Source organism: Triturus cristatus, chromosome 1_2 (genome assembly GCF_964204655.1).
Source record: "Triturus cristatus chromosome 1_2, aTriCri1.1, whole genome shotgun sequence".
In the NCBI taxonomy this organism is placed as follows: Eukaryota; Metazoa; Chordata; class Amphibia; order Caudata; family Salamandridae; genus Triturus; species Triturus cristatus.
In genome coordinates, this window is record NC_140580.1 from 854,723,694 (window position 1) to 854,748,214 (window position 24,521).

The 24,521-nt window shown below is 49.0% G+C and overlaps 1 protein-coding gene across 14 annotated transcripts in view; it reads right to left on the minus strand.

Annotated features, from left to right (window-relative positions):
• Positions 1-24,521, minus strand: part of UBR4 (ubiquitin protein ligase E3 component n-recognin 4) — a 1,980,383-nt gene that overhangs the window by 490,359 nt on the left and 1,465,503 nt on the right. For 8 of the 14 annotated variants that reach the window (XM_085609056.1, XM_085609054.1, XM_085609051.1 and 5 more), the window contains 5 exons: positions 4,241-4,348; positions 3,732-3,851; positions 2,898-3,107; positions 2,427-2,576; positions 1,944-2,171 (listed from right to left, as the gene is read on the minus strand). In XM_085609056.1, coding sequence (XP_085465182.1) covers positions 1,944-2,171; positions 2,427-2,576; positions 2,898-3,107; positions 3,732-3,851; positions 4,241-4,348 — 816 coding nt within the window. The remainder of the gene's footprint in view (positions 1-1,943; positions 2,172-2,426; positions 2,577-2,897; positions 3,108-3,731; positions 3,852-4,240; positions 4,349-24,521) is intronic. The other 6 variants (XM_085609055.1, XM_085609053.1, XM_085609050.1 and 3 more) reach the window with 1 other exon arrangement.

Below are 24,521 nucleotides of genomic sequence, written 5' to 3' on the forward strand. Positions count from 1 at the left end.
CCTAAAAAGCAGATGACGCCACCTGTGGCCCAAAGACCTTCTAACGGTATTCATATTAGGCTGCTAGATCAACCAGAAAGTGCTCAGAGTCTGTTCTTTGGTATTCTGCAGCAGAAAGACTATAACAAACAAGCCTGCCTTGTATATGTTGTATAGCACAGTGTTAATGTAAGCTTTGTGATTGAGTGCTTTCCCATCAAAACAAAAACAAAAATGCATCTGACTGCAGGGTTTACTGCCTGAACAGCTGATTGAGAGCCCTTAAATGTGAAATCAATCCTCCCAGAAGCCCAGAAAAAGGCTTAAATGGGTTCACCTTCTGGCCACAAATCCAGCTTGCCAAGAAACAAGGAATACTTGGGGCACTTTTCTGTCCCAAAGCAGATTTTCTACTTTAGCGGAGAATCTTCCATGGATATTAACAAAATTCTTGTTCTTGGTGACCTCGTATGGACTCCAATACAGAAAGCACCAGAACCCTCCTAATTACAAGACATGGGGATATACACTGGTGACCTAGCCCACCTCCATCCACTAAGGAATTGTATTAGAGATGATCATTACTACAATAATAAGCTGTAAACATATGTGGCCATGTTCTTAAAGAAGTTCAGACCAAAACATACCTTGAAACCTCTGCACTCTTTTCTGACACGTCCTGATGCTAATCCCGCTTCACCCACTCCAAAAAGAATTGTGTACCATGAAAGACACATCAATACTACGAAGACCATGGAACAGGCACTGCTTTATGTATAATGATGCAAGTACGGGAGAATTTTTCTAGGCCACAATATAGGTTAAGCTCCTTCCATTATATGTAGATCACTGCTACAGACCTTGATGAGACAGCATGTTTTTACCTGATGTACAATGTGAAGGAACATGTAATGCTTTCATAACAATAGATAGCATAGACACGGTCTAACAAACCAGTAGATAGGAACAAATGTGTCAGCAGAGGCTGGTTTGAATGTCTGTTGCTATATGCTGGTTTGTTAGACGCTATCTATACTATGTAAAGTTATGAAAACCTAGTAAATAAATAAACGAGGGATAGGAACTCACTGGATGAAAGTGGACCAAATACAACGGGTAAGCCTTGTGATAATCAACGCCAGAGAAAATTATACCACACTGGATGTGTTGCTTGATGCACATTTTCAATAAGAGTAAAAAAATTTTTTTTTTTTAAAGACAAATAGCCCAACCTTCCCAAAAAATGTAAAAAAAGAAGGAAATATGCATGCATAAATGCATCAGTGTTCATAGAAGATAATCTTTTACACAGAATCATTGCTTACCTTTTCACAGATTTGCATCACTTTAATATTCCCTGACAGAAGATGTCAAAAGGTATTAAATGCATACCACCAAGAAAAACTCAATGTTCAAGAGTTCCATTTCAGGGGCCCAATCATAGAGTAGGATAACATTCAGGTCTTTCAAGCACAGGCTACTTTGTCACCTCATATTACGAGTAAGAGAATCTATCACTTTACCTAGAGAGTGTTTAAATGATATTTGCCTGGCCCTTTCACACACACTGGGTATCTTACTAGTGATGTCTATTTTCAAGTTTTAAATAAAGGAAGATTCTTCTGCGAACTAGCTCATGCAAATGTGTCTCCATGGTGAAGGATTGAAACCTGAGGAAAAATATTAGCACAGAAAGTAACATAAATCCAAAATAAACTTTTGTAAAGTGCAAATAGCAGTTATTAAAATCAACCTTTCCTTACAAGGGGCAAGAATAATAGCTAATCTTACTGGGAATTCTCAGCAGGAAATAGCTAATTTGATTGTAATTTAGTGGCATTTCTCCATCTATCCCTCTCACCATACTCCTACAGATTCAAACTTTAAAGCGCTTACACTATTGCTCTTATCTTTGACCAGTCGAAAGGCCTAATAGTCCTGGTTCCCCTTCCATCACCTCTTACCAGATTGATGAGTGTGTCATATTGCAAAGCAGAGCCAGAACTGGCTGTCACCACACCAGCACGCAGAAATATTCCCTGCTCCTCCAAAAGTTTCTTGATTCCTCGAACATGAGAATCCAAGGTGTGGAGGTCTCGTAGCTGACGGTACTTCTCTTTTGAGCCACAGATAAAGAGCAGGAGTTTGCGAACTTGCCGGCGAACAAAAGGGGTCTGCTGTATCATCAAGTACTAGAAATATCAAAGCAGATGTGATTGGTTACCATATTTAACGAGGATGACCGCCACCAATGAGAGATTAGAAACTGAAGCAGAACATCACTAGTAGGGTAGGAGTCAAAGAACCCTCAAATGAAAGATGCAAGATATAGTGAGGTCATTGGCAACACTTCCACCAGAATACAATACATATATAATTTACTAAAGTAAGGTTGCATTGCACAATCATGCTCAGTAATTAATTTACATGGCAGTAACGACATCTACCTCAGAGAGAAAGTAGAACCAAGAGTGGTCAAAGACAGGCGGTGGAATACGGGAGTTGGTATCGGCAATCTTTTTGATCTGGTAAGGTAAGCGCAGCACCATCTCCGTCAGCAGCTGTGTGTAGGCTTCAAAGACATCAGCAGCATGACCCTGAGGAGAACAGTAAGTGGCATTCATCACACATCCACTAATTAAGAATAAAGATGCAATACTGCTACATAACCTCAAGTAAAAACCTTATTTACATCCTTCTACAGACTTACACGATCTTGAACATAACAGTTAATGAAGTTGGTAGGGCCCGATATAAAGGGTTTAATATCCCGAAATAACTCTTCTAGACGAAGGCATAAAAGGTTGGAAATATAAAACAAGTTTCGAGGTTATATATCTGCTGTAGTAAAATTAACCAACTAAATGCATGAAGAGGAGTCAGCCGCAGTTAGCCTTGATGGAGATGCCTGGGCTCACCTTAACATACTGCCGCAGGAAGAAGGGACTCATGTCTGGAGGGGATGCTGTAGTGTGGGGTTTCAGTAGCTGACTGGCTGGCACTGGCTCCTCATCACCCTGTTGGCTCTTCCAGTAATCCAGCAATGATTTCAGGACATGCAAGCAGTAATCTACAGCGCCAGAGTTCAACAAGGCAGCTGCAGTGGCACTGGATATTAGTGAGGAAGACTGCAATGAAAATCAAAGAGCTGAGAGTAACAAAACTGTTGGCTGGCAAGGCAAGGCAACTATTCACACAATTGCTTTGAGCATTTGTTTTGGTATTCGACTTAAAGTAACATTTGTCTTTGCTATGATAATGTGCATTACCTGAAGCTGCGCATCTAATTGAGCATATAGTAAAGGTTAATTATGTGGTAAAATGATTCTCTAAACTTACAGTCACAAACTGGAGAATTACCAACTGGAATGAGGAACAGAGAACCTCGTCAACAGATCGGTATAATTTTGGATCTAAAAATCACATTTAAGCTGTAAAAATACAAAGGCACTTTGTGCACCACAAGATTGTTTCTGAGCTAAGCCTGCCAATATATGAATAGCAAGATGTGTTCCTCATGATAGTACGCATCCCAAATTAGGACTAGAATAGACATCTACATACATCTTGTAAGACTTGCAAAGCACTGTTAAGAATACAAACGGCCTCTATAAGGAGTGTGTTAACCATTATGGGGGAAGCAATATGCCCACTTAAGAAAAGGGAAAATTGTGTATGTAAACAGAAATAAATCCAAGCAAACTGGATGCCCATGTCAAATCACACAGAAGATGCAAAGTGCCATACTATACCTCACAGATGGAAGACTTGGATCCTGACTTCGTTCTAGACATAAAAACGCTGAGAAGTCTCATAACCACCAAATGCACCTCATTCAGAGCGGTTCGTTCATTCTTTTTTGAGACATCCTGCTAAAACAAATAGGTACAAAAAAGGACATCAAAAATGCTGCGAGATGAGACAGGATAAAACATAAGAACAAACATGGGCTTATCTCAAACCATGACCTACGCAACAAAGGATAACACACTGGTCAGGTAGCTGGATCCCGCACTCTTTAAATAATGACAATGCAATCAATATGCCTACCACTAAAGAGCCAGATATGTGAAACAGTTTACATTATAAAATGTCATTAAACCCTCCTTCTTAGTGAGGACATATTCAAAGAAGTTGAAAATGCAATCTAGCCCGGTATCCACCACTCACAATTTATTTTTAAAACTTTACCCCACAGCGTCAGCAAAACATGCCACATTATCTAGAGCACACCACTACTAGCAATCCCATTACTATTCACCTTCTTGTCCATAGATAACTCTGCAATGAGCTGAGAAAGGAGATTGTCAAGGGCTCCTTTATCCTTCTCATCCTCCCCATCCAGGTCTGTCGTCAGCATTAGAACAACCTAAAAAGAAATAATTGGCTTGTAAAGGTGCAAGTCACGGTTGAATAACACTGTCGGACATGAAACTGGCTGCTGAGTAGCACTGCACTGGCAGCCGAGCAGCACTACATAAGAAATTAGTAGATGCTCCAATAAGGATAACTTACTGATGTGTAATCCTAGTTCTCTTCCAGGGGTATCCTCAGTCATAAGCACTGAATATTCCCACCCATGCGCAGGGACCCCGGAAAAAATAAAAAATTATATATGAAAACATATATATACAAATATATATATATTCGCACTTCCCCAACTTCGTCGTCCCTTGAAACAAAGTATAGCACTCCCGGGGATGTCGTATCAGCTTGTCTTTATTCAGCAAACAAAATAAAAAAAATAAAGACAAGCGGATACGACACCCCCAGGAGTGCTATACTTTGTTTCAAGGGACGACGAAGTTGGGGAAGCGCAATTATACGTGGGGCACCACCACGTAAAGCACCCGCCTGCGAGTGCCTCGGCCTTTAGGTGCACATCGGTAGCGTGAGATATATATATATCCACACACACAAAAAAAATCACATCAATGCAGCCTCCTATAAGACAAAAAAGCTAATCAATGCACTGACAAAAACTGTTTTTGCAATCATATACTATAGAATATAGACAACAGGAGGAAAGGTATAACTTGAACTCTCTTTAATAAGTAGAATTAGAAATTCAATCTGCAAAACAGCTGGCATTATTAACCTGTAGGCTGTATTGAAAAACACTAGAAAACATCTTCCCTAGTGCGTCCAGACTCTTGGATGCCCAATCCGGCAGAGCGGAAGGGAATGCACTATGGGACGTTGAAGCCTGAACCACCAAGCTCTCAGGGGTGGTGTGTTGGCTGAAGAACCTAGGATTTTCCATTGCAGGGTGATGGAGGCGTGCAATTGTCCTATTCACAGGAGCCCCTGTGCTAGGCTTGGACCACGTGCCTAGAAGGACATCCGTTGGTGCTTCATTAAAGGGCAATAGGGGTTCACAGGCCGAAGCACCTCGGTCAACAGATTAGTCCTGACCTACACCAAGGGCAGCTTCATGCTAAGGACTTCTGCTGCCCTCCTCACCATCATGGCATAATATGCCTCCTCCTCCGTAGCCACACTAGGTGGAGAGAGCATGCCAGTATCTGGAGATGTGTCCAGTCCACTGGCTCCTCCAAGATCCTAATACCAGACCAATTGTTCAGCAGGATCATGTAGCTGTTTTTCTAGAGGGTCCATGGACCCTTCCAAATCCTCACCCATGCCTGAAACTTCCTAAAAATGCACATGCAACAACGTAGAACCTCTGGGCTCCATCGGCGTCGGAGTCAACGTCGACCAATGTGGATTAGACCCTAAATTGACCGGTATCAGGATAAGGCCGGCACCGCCAGTGGGCGCCAGGGGCATCGACTTCGGGGTAGGTCGCGTTGGCACGACTGGCGTCAACCCGGATCCAGGATCTGATCCATGAGACCCCACCGGCGCTGTGGCCGGAGCAGACAGCGCAGAACCTGGTAGGGCCTCCTCTGACCACGCTAAGCCAGAAGGCTCTCCGGAGGACGTTGGCCTGCTCAAATATGCCGCACATGTCCTCGTAAAAATCCTTATTTGAGCAGAGTCACTCAGGCTCCCGGAAATAGGGGGAGGCTCCACAGAACCTTGCCTAGAGCGTTGATGCTCCTTTCCAGTCTTGTCGATGGACGACAGAAGAGGTGAAGTGGAAGTTCATTAGGACTTTATTTTGTGCCTCTTCCCAGAGTGTCTGGAGGGCCTTGAGTGAGAACAGGACTTGGAGCCCCTGGAGGGGCGTGCAACCTTCTATTCCTCGAATGGGACTGGAATCTCCAAGGAGTCGCTTTCAACGGTGTCGGCTGCTGGGCAACAAGGTGCTCCAAAGATCGCTCTGGCAAGTCCTTTGTGTTGTGGCCACGCTTGAGGCAACACAAGCCAACGAGGTGGGGGTCAGTTACCGACATGCCGCGGTGACAGGTGCCACAAGGCTTGATTCCTGGATGTCTAGATGATATCCTCGACACAAGAAAAATGTCTGTTTTCCACATGACGATGAGAGAAATGCGGAAGTGCTTTAGGCACACAAACCCAATTCTCTGATACTATACGAAAGGACTTGACAAGATGAACAAGTTACTTACCTTCGGTAACGATGTATCTGTAAGTAACATTAGTTAGTTAGATTACTCACCTTAGAATATCCCCAGGCGTCAGACTGGATCCGGAAGATTTTTGTAGCAATACCCCTTGCGCGTCGCTAGGCGTCGTCTGTGGCTCCGCGTCCGTCGTTGGCGTCGTGCGTCGGAATGACGTCGGAGTACTTAGACGCCGCCCTCGCGCGCGGACGTCAGTTCTTGTACATAGCTTTCTGCGCCAGAAACAAAGAGCCATGCAAGAGACCGACACTGGTGCCAAAAAATCTAGGGCTCTGAAAAGGATGGCCTTAACTCTAGATGTCAGTTCGCAGAACGGGGAGGATGGGTGGGTCGGTGAGGAATCTAACTAACTAATGTTTCTTACAGATACATCGTTGCCGAAGGTAAGTAACTTGTTCATCTGAAAGAAACACGATAGTTAGATTCCTCACCTTAGAATAGATACCCCAGCAATACCAACCCCGGTGGTGGGTCTGCAAACCAAGATCACACCAGAAAGTCCTGGAGGACAGAACGGCCAAAGAAGCCATCCCTCCGGACTTGGCTGTCTAGGCAATAGTGCCTGGCAAACGTGTGCAGCGAAGCCCACGTCGCCGCCTGACAGATGTTCTGCAAAGGGACTCCCCGTCCCAAAGCAGTAGTAGCCGCTGTGGCCCGAGTAGAAGGGGCTCGCAGCCCAACAGGAGGGACCTTTTTTGCCAAGGAATAACAGTTTTTTATACACAAAACGACCCACCGGGAGATGGTCCGTTTGTGCACAGCTTTCCCCTTCTTAGCACCCACGTAGCCAACGAAAAGCTGGTCGTCCACCCGGAACGGTTTTGTGCGGTCCAAATAGAAGGAGAGCGCACGTTTTGGGTCCAGACGGCGGAGCCGCTCTTCCTCTTTGGAAGGATGCGGAGGCGGAAAGAAGGTGGGCAAGGTGACAGATTGCCCAAGATGAAAGGGGGTCACCACTTTCGGTAGAAAGGAAGGACGAGGCCGAAGGAAAACCTTGTCCGGATGAACAGATAGAAAAGGAGGCTTGGACGATAGAGCCTGGAGCTCACTCACCCGTCTAGCCGAGGTGATGGCTACCAGGAAAGCAGTCTTAAGAGTCAGAAGACGAGAGGACAATTGTGAAGAGGCTCAAAGGGAGCGCACATCAGAAACGTTAGGACAAGATTCAAGTCCCACTGAGGCATTACGAAAGGGACAGGAGGGAACGTGCGAGTAATGTCTTTAAGAAAGCATGACACTACAGGGGACTTGAAAAGAGAGGGCTGATCAGGAAGCCGTAAGAAGGCAGAGATGGCAGCAAGATAACCTTTCAAGGTGCCCAGGGCAGAGCCCTGCTGGGCCAAAGAAAGAAGAAAGAGGAGAACCTCAGAAAGAGGGGCGGAAAGGGGATCCACAGCCTTTGCTGTGCACTATGCCACAAATTTGTTCCACCGGCAGGCGTATACCGTCTTTGTGGAGGGACGCCTGGCTGCCATTATGATATCACAGACTTCAGGAAGCAAGTCAAATGGCATCAACTGCCGCTGCTCAATCTCCACGCATGGAGGTGGAGGCTGGACAGGTTCGGGTGGAGGACCGTCCCCTGCTGCTGCGACAGAAGATCCTCCCGAAGGGGCAGACGTATCGGAGGATCGGTCAACATACTGAGTAGCTCGGGATACCAGTACCTTCGTGCCCAATCCGGAGCCACCAAGATGACTTGGGCCCGGTCGCGCCTGATCTTCTTCAGCACTCTGGGCAGAAGTGGTATAGGCGGAAAGGTGTACAACAGACCGCAACTCCACTCGCGACAAAAAGAGTCGCCGAGCGAGTGCCGCCTTGGAAATTTGAACGCGCAGAACTGCTGACATTGCGCGTTCTCGTCGGTGGCGAATAGATCTAACCAAGGCTCTCCCTACTGCTGAAAGAGACCTTGCGCCACCTCGGAGTTCAGACGCCATTCGTGATCCATCATGCACCGGCGGCTGAGTTCGTCTGCTCTGGCGTTCAGAGAGCCTGCCAGATGTTGAACCACCAGGGTGATGCCCTGGTGTTCCAGCCATGTCCAGAGGCGCAGAGCCTCCTGACAAAGGGTCCACGACCCCACCCCGCCTTGTTTGTTGCAATACCACATGGCGGTGGTGTTGTCCGTGAACACCTGCACGACACTTACCCGGACAGAGGGAAGGAAGGCTTTCAGTGCAAGTCGGATCGCTCTCAGCTCCAACAAGTTGATGTGGAGGCGAGACTCCGCCGGAGACCAGAGGCCTCTGATCTCCGCCTCTCCCATATGGCCACCCCATCCCAGGAGGGACGCATCCGTCACTACGACATGCTCCGGTAGGGGTAGGGAGAGGCTCTTGCCTGTGACCCAATCGCGGTCCGTGAGCCACCACTGCAACTGCTGTGCAGTGCCCTCCGAGATCAAGACATGGTCGGACAGGTTGCCGTGATGCTGGGCCCAATGAAAAACTTCAGGTCCCACTGCAGAGCCCGCATGCGCCGCCTGGCATGATGCACTAGTAGGATGCAGGAGGCCATCAGCCCCAGTAGCCGCAACACTAGCCTGACCGAAACCCAGGATAGAGGCCGAAAGATGGGAATCAGGGCCTGTATATCCCGGACTCGCTGTTCCGGTGGATGAACCCGGAACTGCGCCGAATCGAGAACCGCTCCGATGAAGAGGAGCGTCTGAGAGGGGTTCAGGTGTGACTTCGGCACGTTGATGGAAAACCCCAGCAAATGCAGGAGATCCGCCGTAGTCTGGAGGTGGGAGACGACTGCCTGGGGCGAGCCCGCCTTCAACAATCAGTCGTCGAGATAGGGGAAGACTGGAACTCCTGATCTGCGCAGATGAGCTGCGACCACCGCCATCACTTTCGTGAACACCCGAGGGGCACTGGTAGGGCCGAAGGGGAGCACGGTGAACTGAAAGTGCTCCTAACCCACCGTGAACCGCAGGTAACGCCGGTGGGCCGACAGGACGGGGATGTGGAAATATGCGTCCTGCAAGTCCAGCGCTACCATCCAGTCTCCAGGGTCTAGGGCAGCTAGAACCTGAGCCAAAGTCAACATTTTGAACCGTTCCTTCTGGAGGAAGGCATTGACGTTCCGGGGGTCCAAGATAGGGCGTAGGCCCCCTTTGCCCTTCTTGGGAACCAGAAAGTAGTGGGAATAACAACCACGACCTACTTCTGGGCTCGGAACGCGCTCGACGGCCTCTTTGGCCAAGAGGGCCGAAACTTCCTCTTGCAGAAGATTCAAATGATCCTCCGAGATACGGTGGTGCTGCTGTGGCATGGCTGGAGGGGTCGTCTCGAAGGGGACGGAGTAGCCCCTTCGGACGATTTGCAGCACCCACCTGTCTTAAGTAATGGTACGCCAGTGGAGCAGGTGATGGCGAACCCGGCCTCCCACTGGCGAGGAATGGGCCTGAAAGCTCGGACTAGGAAAGCTTTGAGGCGGATGCTGCCGGGGTGGATGTGGACTGACCGCGTTGTCCTCCAGTACCGCCTCGGTGAAAACCACGTCCGCGACCGCGTGCAGGCTGGTTCTGCGGCCGGTGGCTAGGCGGACGTGAGGAGGTGCCCCTTCCTTGGCCACGAAAGGAGCGAAAAGCGGAAGTTTGTGGCCGCGGGGCCGAGAGGCCCAAGGACTTGGCCGTAACCCGGGAGTCCTTGAAGCGAGCGAGCGCACTGTCCGCTTTCTCACCAAAAAGGCGAGTGCCATCAAAAGGCATGTCCATGAGAGTGCTCTGGACATCCCCTGAAAAGGACGTGGACCGCAGCCAGGCGTGACGTCGAAGTGCCACCGTGGTAGAAATCGCCCTACCCAGCGAGTCCGTAGTGTCGAGTCCACATCGGATCGCATGGCGCGCTGCATCTCTCCCATCGGCCAGAGCTGAGGAAAGCCATGCCCGGGCCTCCTCCGGGCACAGGGGCAGCACGTCCTCCACCGTATCCCACAGAGTGGGAATAACGGTCCAAGAGACAGGCGGTGTTCAAAGACCGCAGCCCCAAACTGAGCGAGGAGAACAGCTTCTTACCGAACTGTTCCAGTCTCTTGGAACCCTGGTCCGGAGGAGCGGACGGGAAGGAGGATTGGGAGGTAGAGGCCTGGATAACCAGACTCTCAGGGGTGGGGTGTTGGGACAGAAAACTGGGGTCGCCCGGAGCAGGGCGGTGGCACCTGGCAACGTTCCTATCCACAGGAGGGACTGTGGAGGGCTTGGACCAGGTGCCCTGCAGAACGTCAATGAGGGCCTCATTGAATTGCAGCAGAGGCTCAGTGGAGCATGCGGCAGACTGAAGCACCTCAGTGAGGATATTAGTCCTCACAGCCACGGCAGCAGCTCAAGCCCAAGGGCCGCGGCCGCCTTGCGCAGCACCACAGAAAAAGCTGCACCCTCCTCCGAAGCCACAGTCGGAGGAGAGATGAATCCAGTGTCCGGTGAGGTATCCAAACCACTGTCCTCCGCCAGTTCATCTGCCCAGTCCTGTGAAAGTTGGCCCTGAAGGGCCAAAGGGTCCACGGACCCCTCCCAGTCGCCCCCGTCATCCGATTCCTGGTAAACAGGAGGAATGATCGGAGCCGGTCGATGGACAAAATGTGTCTCTAGCGGCGTCGGATGCGGCGTCGGGGGGCGCCGCACCGGCGTCGGGACCGGACAGGGGCTAAACCGGGGATCGACGTCGACGGGAGTCGGTGTCGGAGGTGGCACCGGTGTCGACGCCGGCGGAGGAGGCGTGACTAGGCCGACCGGCGTCGACGGGGGCCCAGGCACGGGCCCTTTGGGGACCTGTGGCGTTGGGCCGGAGCCTCCAACGGCGCGCAAGGTCGCACAGTCGAGTCCGCGGGGCCCGAAGGCGCGCCAGCAGGCGTCGACGGCGGGGCCAGGCTCCTCATGGGCGAGAGGAAGGCACTGACCTCCGCCGGCGTCGCGTCAGTCCCAGGGACCGGCGGGTATGGGGACGTGCGCGGCGCCTGCGGCGGAGCCGCGGGGGTGGAACCACCCTGACCCTCAGCCGAGTCGCGCGACCGGCGAGGGGAGTCCGAAGAGCGGTGTCGCCTCTTGGACTTCTTGGAGCGCTTCGACTTACCCGAAGACTTCGAGCCCGACGAGCGACGATGTCGAGTGCGGCTCCGCGACCGATCCTTGGACCTCCTCCTGGACCGGGATCGAGAGGGGCGCGGAGCCGAGTGGCGAAGCTCGAGAAGCTTACGCGGACCGCTCCCGCCTAGCTTTCGAGGTCAGGGCCATACAATCGGAGCACGACTCCGCGTCGTGGTCAAGGCCTAAACAATACAGGCACCGGCGGTGATGATCGGTCACCGACATCAGTCGGTGACAGTCGTCGCAGGCCTTGAATCCAGGCATCCTACCGGCACCAGAATCGAAAAAGTGGCCAAAAAGAGTCAAAAAAGTTAGTCAAAAAATAACTAAAGGGGTAGCTCTCCCGGATCGGCGCTTACTGGCGCGGAAAAAATAAGAACTGACGTCAGCGCGCGAGGGCGGCGTCTAAGTACTCCGACAACGTCATTCCGGCGCACGACGCCAACGACGGACGCGGAGCCGCAGACGACGCCTAGCGACGCCCAAGGGGTATTGCTACAAAAATTTTCCGGATCCAGTCTGACGCCTGGGGATATTCTAAGGTGAGAATCTAACTAACGTGTTTCTTTCAGATATAATATTTACACTGATTGAATCAGTTACGAACAAAATACACTCAATATATTTACTTGAGTCCTGAAGTAGTCCGTGAATGGACGAAAAGCGTTGGCTACAACATTGTTTACTCAAAGGTGTTTCTTTTAAAGATGAAGTGAATGAATAAAGAACTTCTGAACTGAAACACTGCTGCTGAATGCACTGATTAAATGTCGGGCATTATTGCTGTTTGATATGCTCACAGTACAAACTATTGTTGAATCTATGTCAGACTCCCAGTAATTTGGATACATTGTTTATAATTTTGTGTGCGCTGGACTACTAGAGGTTACTGTTAATTTGAAAACTAGTTTTTAAATTGGGGTAGAGAGGGGTTGATCTCCCGGTTCGTTGCACCGCGTATAGTTTCATAATTTGCTTTACTGATTTAGATGTTAGGTGCGGCAGTGCATTACCTTGACCTCTCTCTCTGGCATCCTTCAAGAAAAATATCTGTTGCCAAAATTTCATTAAAAAACTATGAAAAAGAGAAAGAGGGGTAGCATCTCCACAGAAAGAAAAAAACTGACGTCCGCGTCCCTGGTTGGCGCCTATGTATGTGACAGTGATGTCATAACTGATCCTAAGGATGCCGAACTGAGCCACCAGATGGCGCATAGGGCTTGCTCACACAAACGTTTCCAGATCCAGCTTGACGCCTGGGAAATTTTAAGGTAAGGAATCTGCAGCTAGAAGTCTATCAGATTGATTGTTTAGATTGAAAAAGACATAGGTGGAGGAGAACAAGTTACTTACCTTCCATAACGCATTTTCTGGTAGTGAATCGATCTAACCGCAGATTCCTTGCCTTGTGAATTTCCTGAAGTGCCAGAGTGGATCCAGAAATTTTCATAACAATTCACATGCACATTCACAGGTGGTGCTCTGCGGTTTCACAGGTAGACCATCCTGCATTGGACATGACGTCGCAGCCTGTGCATCTATGTCACCTTCGTGAGCACACAACTTTTTCTGTCTGATCTCCACTGGCACCGATGGAGGCGGAGCAATTGAAATCAGAATATGGCCGTGTGCAGACTTTCAGGTTGGAATTATTTTTAACTAACTGTGGGAGACTAGCTTAGAATATGGTGTACACTCTAAGGAGTGATGCACCTTGCACTAGTCCAGGCAACCCATATCGTGATTTTAGTGTTCTTTGATAACCATAGAAAGCTCTCAAAGTGGCAGCTGTGGAGAGCAACCTTTAGGCTTATCTTGGAGTGTAAAGCAGCTTGTTTTACCACATTTAATGGATAGTGTGGATTAGATGAAAAAGAACCACACACAGTGTTTACAAAAATAAGTCTATTTATTTTACAACACAATCACTAACACACTGATATAAATCCTAGCCGGAGAGATCAACAATACACATGAAAATACTTCAAAGAAATCAGGTAAGTAACACAAATATACACTGCTCTCTAGAGGAATACTAAATCGTATACTAAGAAAATGGAATGCGAATTGCAAGGAAGAACGAGACTTGGACCAGAAGACTCAGAGCAGCTGTGAGAACAAGGAATTACCAAGAACCCCATGGAGGCAGTATGCAGAATGTAAACACAGCTGTGTGCTCAATGGAAGTCTATGGAGAAGTTGTGGTTGCAGTTTTAAAGAAAAAGGACCCCCACCCATAGGGCCCCTAAGAAACTCTTAGGAGGACGTAAGGTTGGAGAGCCACCCCACTCGTGGATGCCCCAGGAGCCAGGTTACCTGCACCAGGGGAGTAGGGGTGCAAAGAAAAAGGGCCCCCTCCAATAGGGCCCCTAAGAAACTCTTAGGAGGACGCAAGGTTGGAGAGCCACCCCACTCGTGGATGCCCCAGGAGCCCGGTTACCAGCACCAGGGGAGCAGGGGTGCCTAGGGGTGAGGTGACATCAGAAACTGCCGTAGACAACAATGGAAGACTTTGGAGAAAAGGCCTCTGGAGAAGTTTGTGAAGATGTCCGGTGGATTCCAAGGGTAGATTCTTAAAGAGAGAGAAGAAGCTGCAAGCAGAGGGAACAGAGTCTATGCCACTCGGAGGTGACCAGGAGGCACGGAAGTACAATGCCCACCCTTGGCAGGGAGCTCAGGCGAGCCGACGAGGACCTTGTCGTTCCAGCTGTGGGGACCAGGCAACACTGAGGAAGACCAGGAGTCATGCACAAGCTGTCCCACGTCGGATGTTGGTGTCTGGGTGGTCTATGCCTGGCAGGAGCAGCATCAAGCCTTGGTAGTCGCACCTGGCATGGGAGATGAAAAGTTGCAATCAAACCAACAAGGTCCAATGGACTCACCAAGTGCAGGTGAGTCAGAGCAGACCCGAGCAAGCAGAGGAGCCCACCAAGCAGAAGACGACCGTCTTATGGACCCACAGGTCGATGGCATAGAAGTCGCAAGGGTAGCTCAGGCAGCCCATCAAAGATGGAGGCCCACGGTGCAAGAGATGCAGGGAGGACGCTGATCTTCAAGGGATGAGGTGCTGGAGGCTGGAAATTCTTGTAGCTCGAAGATCTCTGGAGTGCAGAGCCAACAAGCCTTGGCAACAGCAAGTCGACGCTGTGCACAGAGGTGTGGTCCCAGGGGCTTCGACAAGGAATAATGTGCTCAAATGTTTTGAGAAGACAGGTCAGGCCCCTAGGGAGCTGCAAAACCACCACATTTGTTGCTGGGCCTTGGGAAGTCCGTGGGATGATAGGAGCAGCAGACCGGTCAGCTTTCTTGTGGTGCCTGCAGATGTAGGGGATGGACTCATTCACTCTGAGGGAGATTTCTTTGGACATCCATAATGCCCAAAGGTCTTCTGGAGAACGTGAGCGAAGCACAGAAGAGGCTGAAGACTTGAAGAACAGTGAGACCAGGAGCAGCAGGAGTCTTCCTTGATGCAGTTTCCGTTTCAGTCGAAGTCCAATGAAGTTCAAGTGTCCAGACGGTCGAAGAGTGTATTGGTTTCAGACGGGAGTCTTGTTCCAAGATGAATCTGAAAACCCACCCACGGGGGAGCCCGTAAATACACAAGAACGACTCGGGGGTCCCTCCCAGAGAAGGGGCTGAACAGAAGGTAGGATGCTCCCCTGTCCTTTGTCCAGTTTCGCGCCAGAGCGGGAACCAATGGTTCTTGAACTGACTCAAACCGGAGTAGGCAAGGAGGGAACCAAATGAGAACTTCAAAGCAGTCTTGAGGCTCTGGAAGGCGCCACCACCCCAGCTCAATACACTAAGTCCTGTCTGGGAGGTGGTCACACCTCCCTGTAGTAGGAAACCTATTCTTCTACCTTGCCCTGCTCGTGCTCAGCTCAGCAGCATAAGGGCAGAATCATGTCTCAGGTCGGCAGCAGCACAGGCTTGCTGGCAGACCCTGAAAGCCTGGTACTGTGAGTACATGGGGCTCCTCTAAGTGGCCGCTCAATACATGGGATCATACCTCCAACACTGGAATTGGTGTTAGGGTATGATTCCAACATGTTTGATACCAAACATGACCTGGTTCGGGGCAGCCATTTATATAGTTAGACATCTCGTAATGACTGATGTCCACAATATATCTTAAAACGGCTGACCACAAAGCCTGGAGTATCGACTGGGGTTTGTAGGGGTGTTCTGGTCATTCGGGGGCATCCCCACACTTGTAACTAAGCACCCTGCGTTCAGGACTGAAGGTCCTACCATATGGGTGACTTATAAGTTTTAGCTGTAGTGACATCAGATATAAGGAAACATATCTGTCGTGAGAGGTGCAAGCAGCAACTCACACAGGCTGCAATGCAGGCATGTCGTCAACGTTGAAGTGGGCTCTCCTGGGTGGCACAATACATGCTACTGGACATGGGAGATCCCTGGAATACCCATGCCCTGAGTAAGTCTCTACCATACAAGTTGATGCCGAAAGTAAGTAATTTGTTCTTCTGATAGAGGCTTCTAACTGCAGATTCCTCACCTTGTGAGTACATACCAAAGCAGTGCATCCCTAGGAAATCCTGCAAAACAAATCATGCAAAATGACCATACTGCCGGACCCGACTATACAGGCAGTAGTACTTCATGAACGTGTGACGGGACACCCACATCACCTCCTGACAGATGTCAAATACTGGCGATCCGCGTGGTAGCAGCCTTCATACTGGCTGAATGCAGTAACAAGCCTCCTTTGGGCTCTTTTCTGGCTCAACTACAGCAGCAAGTACCAATGTATCTTGGAAGCAGAAAGTATATGGTGGGACTACTAACAATGCCTGAAGCTCACTAACTCGCCTGTTCGATGTTTTGGTAATGAGGACTGCTTCATCTATGATAAGTGTAGGAAAGCAGAATCTGCTTTCATTGTCACCCCCACTTTTTACTGGTGTCATTATGTTTTACTGACTAGTCTGACTGGGATCCTGCTAATCAGGACCCCAGTCTGTGCTTCCTCCCTAAATTGGACATGGTGAGGACTTAGGTACAACCCAGATTAGATACTGGTGTACCCTCGTAAGTCTGTAGTATATGGTACTAAGGTACCCAGGCATCCCCCATGGGCGAAGGAACAAGTTAGTTACCTTCAGTAACGATATATCTGTAAGAGGCATATAGTAGTTCCTTACCTTAGAATTACACCCCCCACCCCACCCCCCCAGGCATCGGACTGGATCCTGAGAGTTTTTTCTTCAGCAGTACCCCTGCACGTCGGTATGTGGCAATGGTCACCTACGCATTCATCATTGGCGTAGTGATTGCCCGAATAACATCACGATATCTACTTAGATGCAGCCCCTGCGCGCTGTCAGTTCTTTACACGACATTCCATGCCAGAAGTGCAGGGCCTTGCAAGACACTGACCACTGGTGCACAAAACCAGGTCCCTGAAAGGGAGTCCCATACTCTAGAAGTCAGTTCACAGAACGGGGAGGATGGGTGGGGCGGTAAGGTATCTATAACTAATATATGTCTCTTATAGATTCCTTACCTTCGAATAGATACCCCAGCAATACCAACCGGAGGTGGGTCTGTGAACTAAATTTACACCAGAAAATCCCCAAGAACTGAACGGCCAAAGAAGCCGTCTCTCCGGACTTTGCTATCCACGCAGTAATGCTTAGTGAACGTACGAAGAGATGCCCACGTGGCTGCCTCGCACATGTCACCAAGGGGGACTCCACGTCCCAAAGCAGTAGTGGTTGCCGTCGCCCTGGTGGAATGGGCGCGCAGTCCTACCGGAAGCTCCTTTTTCGCTAAGGAGTAACAGATCTTGATACAAAGGACAACCCATCGAGAGATGATCTGTTTTTGCACGGCCCGACCTTTCTTGGCGCCCACATAGCCAACAAAGATTTGATCATCCACCAGGAATTGTTTTGTGCGATACAGATAAAATGATAGCACATGTTTTAGATCCAGATAGTGGAGTCTCTCCTCCTCCTTAGAAGGATGCGGGAAGAAGGTGGGCAAAGTGATGCTGGTCTGGTTCTGTGACCAAGCCAAGGGGGGAGGCTGGGAGCAACGCCGGACGAGGACACAACCGGCGTCTGAGGAGGCGGAGGCGTCGTCAGAGTTATCTGTGCCGGAGGAGGCGTTGTGAGAACGACTGGCATCGATCCGCATCCAGGCCTGGATCCCTGGGGGCCCTACGGTGCCGAGGCTGCAGCCGCCGGCATCGAAGGCCTAGAGCCCCCACCTCAGTCTGTGAGGCCCAAAGGCACGCCGACGGAGTCAAGCTGCCCAAAGATGGAGTGGTGAGCTTCGTAAAATGCAAAAAGCTGGGCAGGGGATGCTCCGGCTCCCGGAAAGGGAGGGAAGCTCAGAGCCATCCTAGCAGGCTCCGTGGGCAGAGCCGAAGGTGAAATGCGACGGTGCTTCTTCGCCTTCTTCTGCTTCGAATTACTCGAAGATGAAGACTTCGATGAGGAGTGATGGTGGTGACTCCGCGACCGGTCCCACGACCTCCCTCTCGATTGGGACCTTGAGCAGCACAGAGCTGAACGCCGGGCCTCAGGAAGCTTTCAGGACCGCTCTCACAAAGATTTCGGGTTCATGGCCCAACAGTCGGAGCACGACTTCGGGTCGTGGTCGCGCTCCAGGCACCAGAGGCACATGAGGTGTGGGTACGTGACCGACATCAACTTGTGACAGGAGTCACAGGTGTGGAAGCCGGTCTGATGGTGGGACATCCCTATGTGCACCAGGAGTCGAACGATTAGAAAAACATGTTGACAAAAGTCGAAAAGTGCTAGTCAAAAAGAGACCAAGAGTACCACTCCCTCTGGATCTGCGCTGGCTGGCGCGGAAAAAGAAAGAACTGACGTCAGCGTGCAGGGGCAATGTCCAAGTAGATACCGCAACGTCATTCCAGCGATCATTACGCCAACTACGCACGCGGAGACGACCGACTCCACCTACTGCTGAAGAAAAATTCTCTGGATCCAGTGTGACTCCTGGGGGTAATTCTAAGGTAATAAATCTATAACTAATAGTCTCTTTCAAATCATTTATTATGCCACCCATGGGAAACCACTCAAATGGTGACTACTGTAGTGCTAGAGGCACTCTTGTGGTCCGACACCCTGTGATGACCTTTTACTATCATTATTTTAATTGACTTTAGTGTGTTATTTTACCCTAGCCTGAATGTACGATGTCCTGCATATGCCTGTTTCTCTTAAAAGTTTATTTCTTGTAATCTTGCTGTCTTTAAGTGGGAGCTGTCACGGAGTAAGACAGCCTTGACAAGAACAGAAGGTGTGGGATGTGCATTTTAAAGCGGGAGAGAGAGGTTTGGAATGTACTTTTTGGTCTTAAAGTGCAGTGTTGAGGCAGTGATGCACACATGTGCTCGGTGTTGTACATTGAGAGATAAAGTATGTGATGCTATAGGACATTGAGAGATGAAGTATGTGAATCTATAAGCAGTTGTGCACAATTGTGCATTGTGTTGTACATTGATGGGAATTATGAAGTTCTTACTATTGGCTTTAACAAGGCCCCATGTCATCCTTTTTTCTGACTCTGCCTTGCTTCAGCTTTTCTGAGTGCACAGCAGCGCTTGCAAGTTGTTTGGGTTAATCACGTTTAAGGATTGTTTTTGTTTGAGATTGTTTAATGTACCCAGAAGGCTTTGTGAGCTTCGTCAAGATAAAGGCTGGAACATGTGAGATTTGGAGAAGGGGACGTGGGAACTCCTTCCTGCCATGGAAATGCTTGCTTGGAACCTTGCCAGTTCTGGTAAGATTCCTCCTGCGCAGGGGGAGGTATCTTCTGAACCTTCTAGTGTGTTTTGAGATTATAAAGCTGAGGGTTGTTGACTTAGAAACCGGGAGTTTGGAATCCGAACGGGTAGGGACGCGTCCACTAAGGAGTGTGGAACTATGGTTGCTAAGGCTCTCAACCACAGCTGTTTAATTTCCCCAGTCAGGAGTGGGCTGAGATGCAGTGTTTGCACCAGGTGAAGTATTGAGTTTTGGTTATTGCCATAGTGATGTTTGGCCAGTGGCTTTGATCATTTGATGTGTTTTCTTTGTGATGTGTGAGTGAGTCAAGGTGCACCTCCAAAATACTATTCAGTGTATGGCAAATGCTACTTACCAGTATGCATCTGTTCTTGGCATGTAGAGCTGCAGATCTACACACTGTGCATAGATCACCATCTGGTGTTGGGCTCGGATGTTTTCAGTTGTTTTTCCTCTTGGAAAGTCTTTGGAAGTCACGAGGTATGGGACTCCTCCTTTGGATCGTATTGCGTATGGGCTTCGGCTCCCATCCTCAGATTGTTTTTCGCCAGCAGGGAAAGATTGAGCGTAGTAACAGTGAAGATGCCCATGTGTGTTGTATCTAAATAAGATACACTGGAACAGATAAAGGTAGCCGGGGAGGCGGGTGGGCGTGTGTAGATCTGCAGCTCTACATGCCAAGAACAAGAAGTAGCATTTGCCGTTCGAGGCATATGAGCTGCAGATTACACACTGTGCATAGATTATATAGTAGTACCCATCCTTAGCGGCGACTACCCGTATCTGTTGCAGTGGTTTGAAATAATGTTTTGAGTACAGCCAAGCCCACACTAGACTGTTGCTTAGTTTGCACATCTACACAATAATGTTTAGTGAAAGTGTGAGGTGTTGACCATGTAGCTGCTCTGCAGATATCATCTAATGGGATGTTCCCTAGAAATGCCACCTATTTTACGTGTAGAGTGGGCTTTAGGGGGAACGGATAGCGTTCGTTTTGCTTTGTGGTAGCAAATCTGAATGCATTTGACAGTCCACTTAGCTATCCCTGACTTGGAGATGGGGTTGCCTTTGTGTGGTGGTGAGAAAGAGACAAACAGTTGTTTGGTCTTACGAAAAGGTTGTGTTCTCTCGATGTAGTAGAGTAAGGCTCGTTTGACATCTAATGTGTGAAGAGCTCTTTCTGCAACAGTCTGTGGTTGCGAGATGAATACTGGTAGTTCTACAGATTGGTTTAGGTGAAATGACTTTAGGGAGGAATTTTGGGTTAGTATGGAGAACAACCTTGTTATGGTGCATTTGGAGAAAGGGTTCTTGAATGGTAAGTGCTTGTATCTCACTGACCCTTCTGAGGGAAGTGATGGCTACAAGAAAGGCGGTTTTCCATGTTAGGAATTGAAGTTCACATTTGTGTGGAGGTTCAAAGGGAGGTCCCATTAGTCTGGTGAGAACGATATTTAGGTTCCACACAGGTGAGGGTGGCACTCTGGGGGGAATTATTCTTTTGAGGCCTTCCATGAAGGCTTTAATGGCAGGTACTCTAAAAAGTGATAGATGTTGCCTGTTTTGTAGATAAGCTGCTATGGCTGCAAGGTGCAGTCTAATGGACGTATAGGCTAGATTGCATCTTTGTAGGTGTAGTAAATAGCCTATGATGTGTTGAATGGACACATCTAGGGGATTGATGGTATTGTTGTGACAATAGACAACAAAACGTTTCCACTTGGCTGCGTAGCACGAGCTAGTGGTGGGTCGCCTAGCTTCTTTAATGACGTTCATGCAGTCAGGGGGAAGATTTAGATAACCGGATTCTAGGGTTTCAGGAGCCAGATCGCAAGGTTGAGCCGAGCTGGGTCCGGGTGCCTGATCTCTCCATGGTTCTGGGTTAAGAGGTGTGGAGAGAGGTGTAACTTTTGGTGCGGTACTACAGATAGTTCTAGCAGTGTGGTGTACCACGGTTGTCTGGCCCAAGTTGGAGCTACTAGGATTAGTGTGAGGGAGTGTTGTTGTAGTTTGCGCACCACTAATGGAATGAGTGGGAGAGGCGGAAAAGCGTATGCAAATCTGCCTGACCAGTTCATCCATATTGCATTGCCTTTGGACAATGGGTTTGGATATCTGGCGGCGAAGCTTGGGCATTTGGCGTTTTCGTGGGTGGCGAAGAGGTCTATCTGTGGATGCCCCCACATTTGAAAATACGGGTGAAGAACTTGCGGGTGGAGTTCCCACTCGTGGAGTTGTTGTGTTTGTCTGCTGAGCAAATCTGCTATGGAGTTTTGGACTCCTGGGACATGTTGGGCTAGGAGAAAGATTTTCTGGGGTATGGCCCATCTCCATATGCTCTGTGCTAGTTGAGAGAGCTGTGGAGAGTGTGTGCCGTCTTGTTTTTGTATATAGTACATGGCTGTCATGTTGTCTGTGCGGACTAGGACTGCCTTGCCTGAAATCTGTGTTTGAAAATATTTTAGGGCTAAAAATATGGCTAGTAACTCCAGATGGTTGATGTGGAGTAACTTTTGTTGAGGTGTCCATCTGCCCTGCATGGTGTGATGTAATAGGTGAGCTCCCCAGCAGGAGAGCGATGCATTCATTGTCAGTACTATCTGAGGAACCGGGTCTAGGAGCGGTCGCCCTCTGGAAAGGTTTTTGGTGGTCCACCACTGCAGAGAGCGATGGGTATGACCGTCTACCAACACCAGATCTGTTAATTGACCCTGGGCCTGGTTCCATTGGCGCGCTAAGCACTCTTGGAGAGGACGCATCTGGAGTCTTGCGTGAGGTACTATGAATATGCAAGAGGCCATCATTCCTATTAGTTGCATGAACACTCGAACTGGAAGAGTGTGTTGTGGCTGAAATTTTGCGCGTAGAGCTTGAATGCTTGCTATCCTGGCAGGACTGGGGTAGGCTAGCGCTCTTGAGGTGTCTATAGTGGCACCCAGATGGAATATACTACTTACTAGTATGCATCTGTTCTTGGCATGTAGAGCTGCAGATCTATACACTGTGCATGGATCGCCATCTGGTGTTGGGCCCGGATGTTTGCAGTTTGTTTTTCTTCTTGGACAGTCTTTGGAAGTCACGAGTTCGGTGACTCCTCCTTCGGTCCGTACTGCGTATGGGCTTCGGCTCCATCCTCAGATTGTTTTTCGCCAGCGGGGAAAAGATGGAGCGTAGTGATAATAGTAAGAGACCCATGTGTGTTGTATCTAAATAAGATAGACTGGAACGGATACAGGTAGCCGGGGAGGCGGGTGGGCATGTATAGATCTGCAGCTCTACATGCCAAGAACAGATGTATACTGGTAAGTAGCATATTCGGTTCGAGGCATATGAGCTGCAGATTATACACTGTGCATAGATTATATAGCAGTACCCAACCCTAGCGGCGACCACCGGTATCCGTTGCAGTGGTTTGAAACAGTGTCTTTAGTACAGCCTGGCCCACACTAGCTTGTTGTTTGGAGTGCACGTCTACACAGTAATGTTTTGTGAAGGTGTGCGGTGTTGACCATGTGGCTGCTTTGCAGATGTCATCTAAGGGTATGTTCCCTAGAAAAGCCATAGAAGCCCCTATCTTTCTGGTAGAGTGGGCTTTAGGTGGAACAGATAATGTTCTTTTTGCTTTGTGATAGCAAATTTGTATGCACTTTACAATCCACCTAGCTATCCCTGATTTTGAGATGGGGTTGCCTTTATGCGGTGGAGAGAAGGAGACAAACAACTGTTTAGTCTTCCTGAAAGGTTGCGTTCTTTGTATGTAGTACAGTAAAGCCCTTTTAACATCAAGTGTATGTAGAGCCCTTTCCGCAACAGATTGAGGTTGCGAGAAAAAAAACGGTAATTCCACCGATTGATTAAGAAAGAAGGGGGAAATGACCTTGGGCAGAAATTTTGGATTTGTGCGAAGTATCACCTTGCTGTGATGTATCTGTAAAAAGGGTTCTTGTATAGTGAACGCTTGTATCTCACTAACCCTTCTAAGGGAAGTGATAGCTACGAGGAAAGCTGTTTTCCAAGTAAGGAACTGTAGCTCACATTTATGCTTTGGTTCGAAAGGCGGACCCATTAGCCTTGGAACAACTACGTTTAGATTCCACACAGGTGAGGGTGGTGCCCTGGGTGAAATTACTCTTTTAAGGCCTTCCATGAAGGCTTTAATAGCAGGTACTCTGAAAAGTGATAAATGCTGTCTGTTTTGCAGGTAAGCAGCAATTGCTGCTAGGTGTAGACGGATGGATGAGTACGCCAGGTTACACCTTTGAAGATGGAGCAGATAGCATACGATGTGCTGTATGGAGACATCTAAAGGGTTGATTGTATTGTTACGGCAGTAAACAACAAATCTCTTCCACTTTGCGGCATAGCATGCTCGAGTGGTAGGACGTCTGGCTTCCTTGATAATGTTCATGCAATCAGGGGGAAGATTAAGGTATCCAAATTCTACGATTTCAGGAGCCAGATCGCAAGGTTGAGCTGAGCTGGGTCCGGGTGCCTGATTTCTCCATGGTTCTGGGTTAGGAGGCATGGGGACAGGTGCAGTTTTGATGTGGTACCACCAAGAGCTGTAGTAGTGTGGTGTACCACGGCTGCCTGGCCCATGTTGGGGCTACCAGAATGAGTGTGAGGGAGTGCTGTTGTAGCTTCCTTACCACTAATGTAATTAGCGGGAGAGGTGGAAAGGCATATGCAAATTTGCCTGACCAGTTCATCCATATCGCATTGCCTTTGGACAATGGGTGTGGGTATCTGGCGGCGAAGCTTGGGCATTTTTTGTTTTCGTGGGTGGCGAAGAGGTCTATCTGAGGATGCCCCCACTTGTGAAAGAATGGGTGAAGAACTTGTGGATGCAGTTCCCATTCGTGCATTTGCTGCGTTTGTCTGCTGATCTGCCATGGTGTTTTGTATCCCTGGGACGTGCTGTGCCAGGAGAAAGATTTTTTTGTGGCATTGCCCATCTCCATATGCTCCGTGCTAAGCGAGAGAGCTGGGGGGAGTGTGTCCCCCCCCTGTTTTTGAATATAATACATTGCAGTCATATTGTCTGTGTGAATGAGGACTGCCTTGGCTGAGATTTGTTTCTGAAACGATTTCAGGGCTAGAAAGATCGCAAAT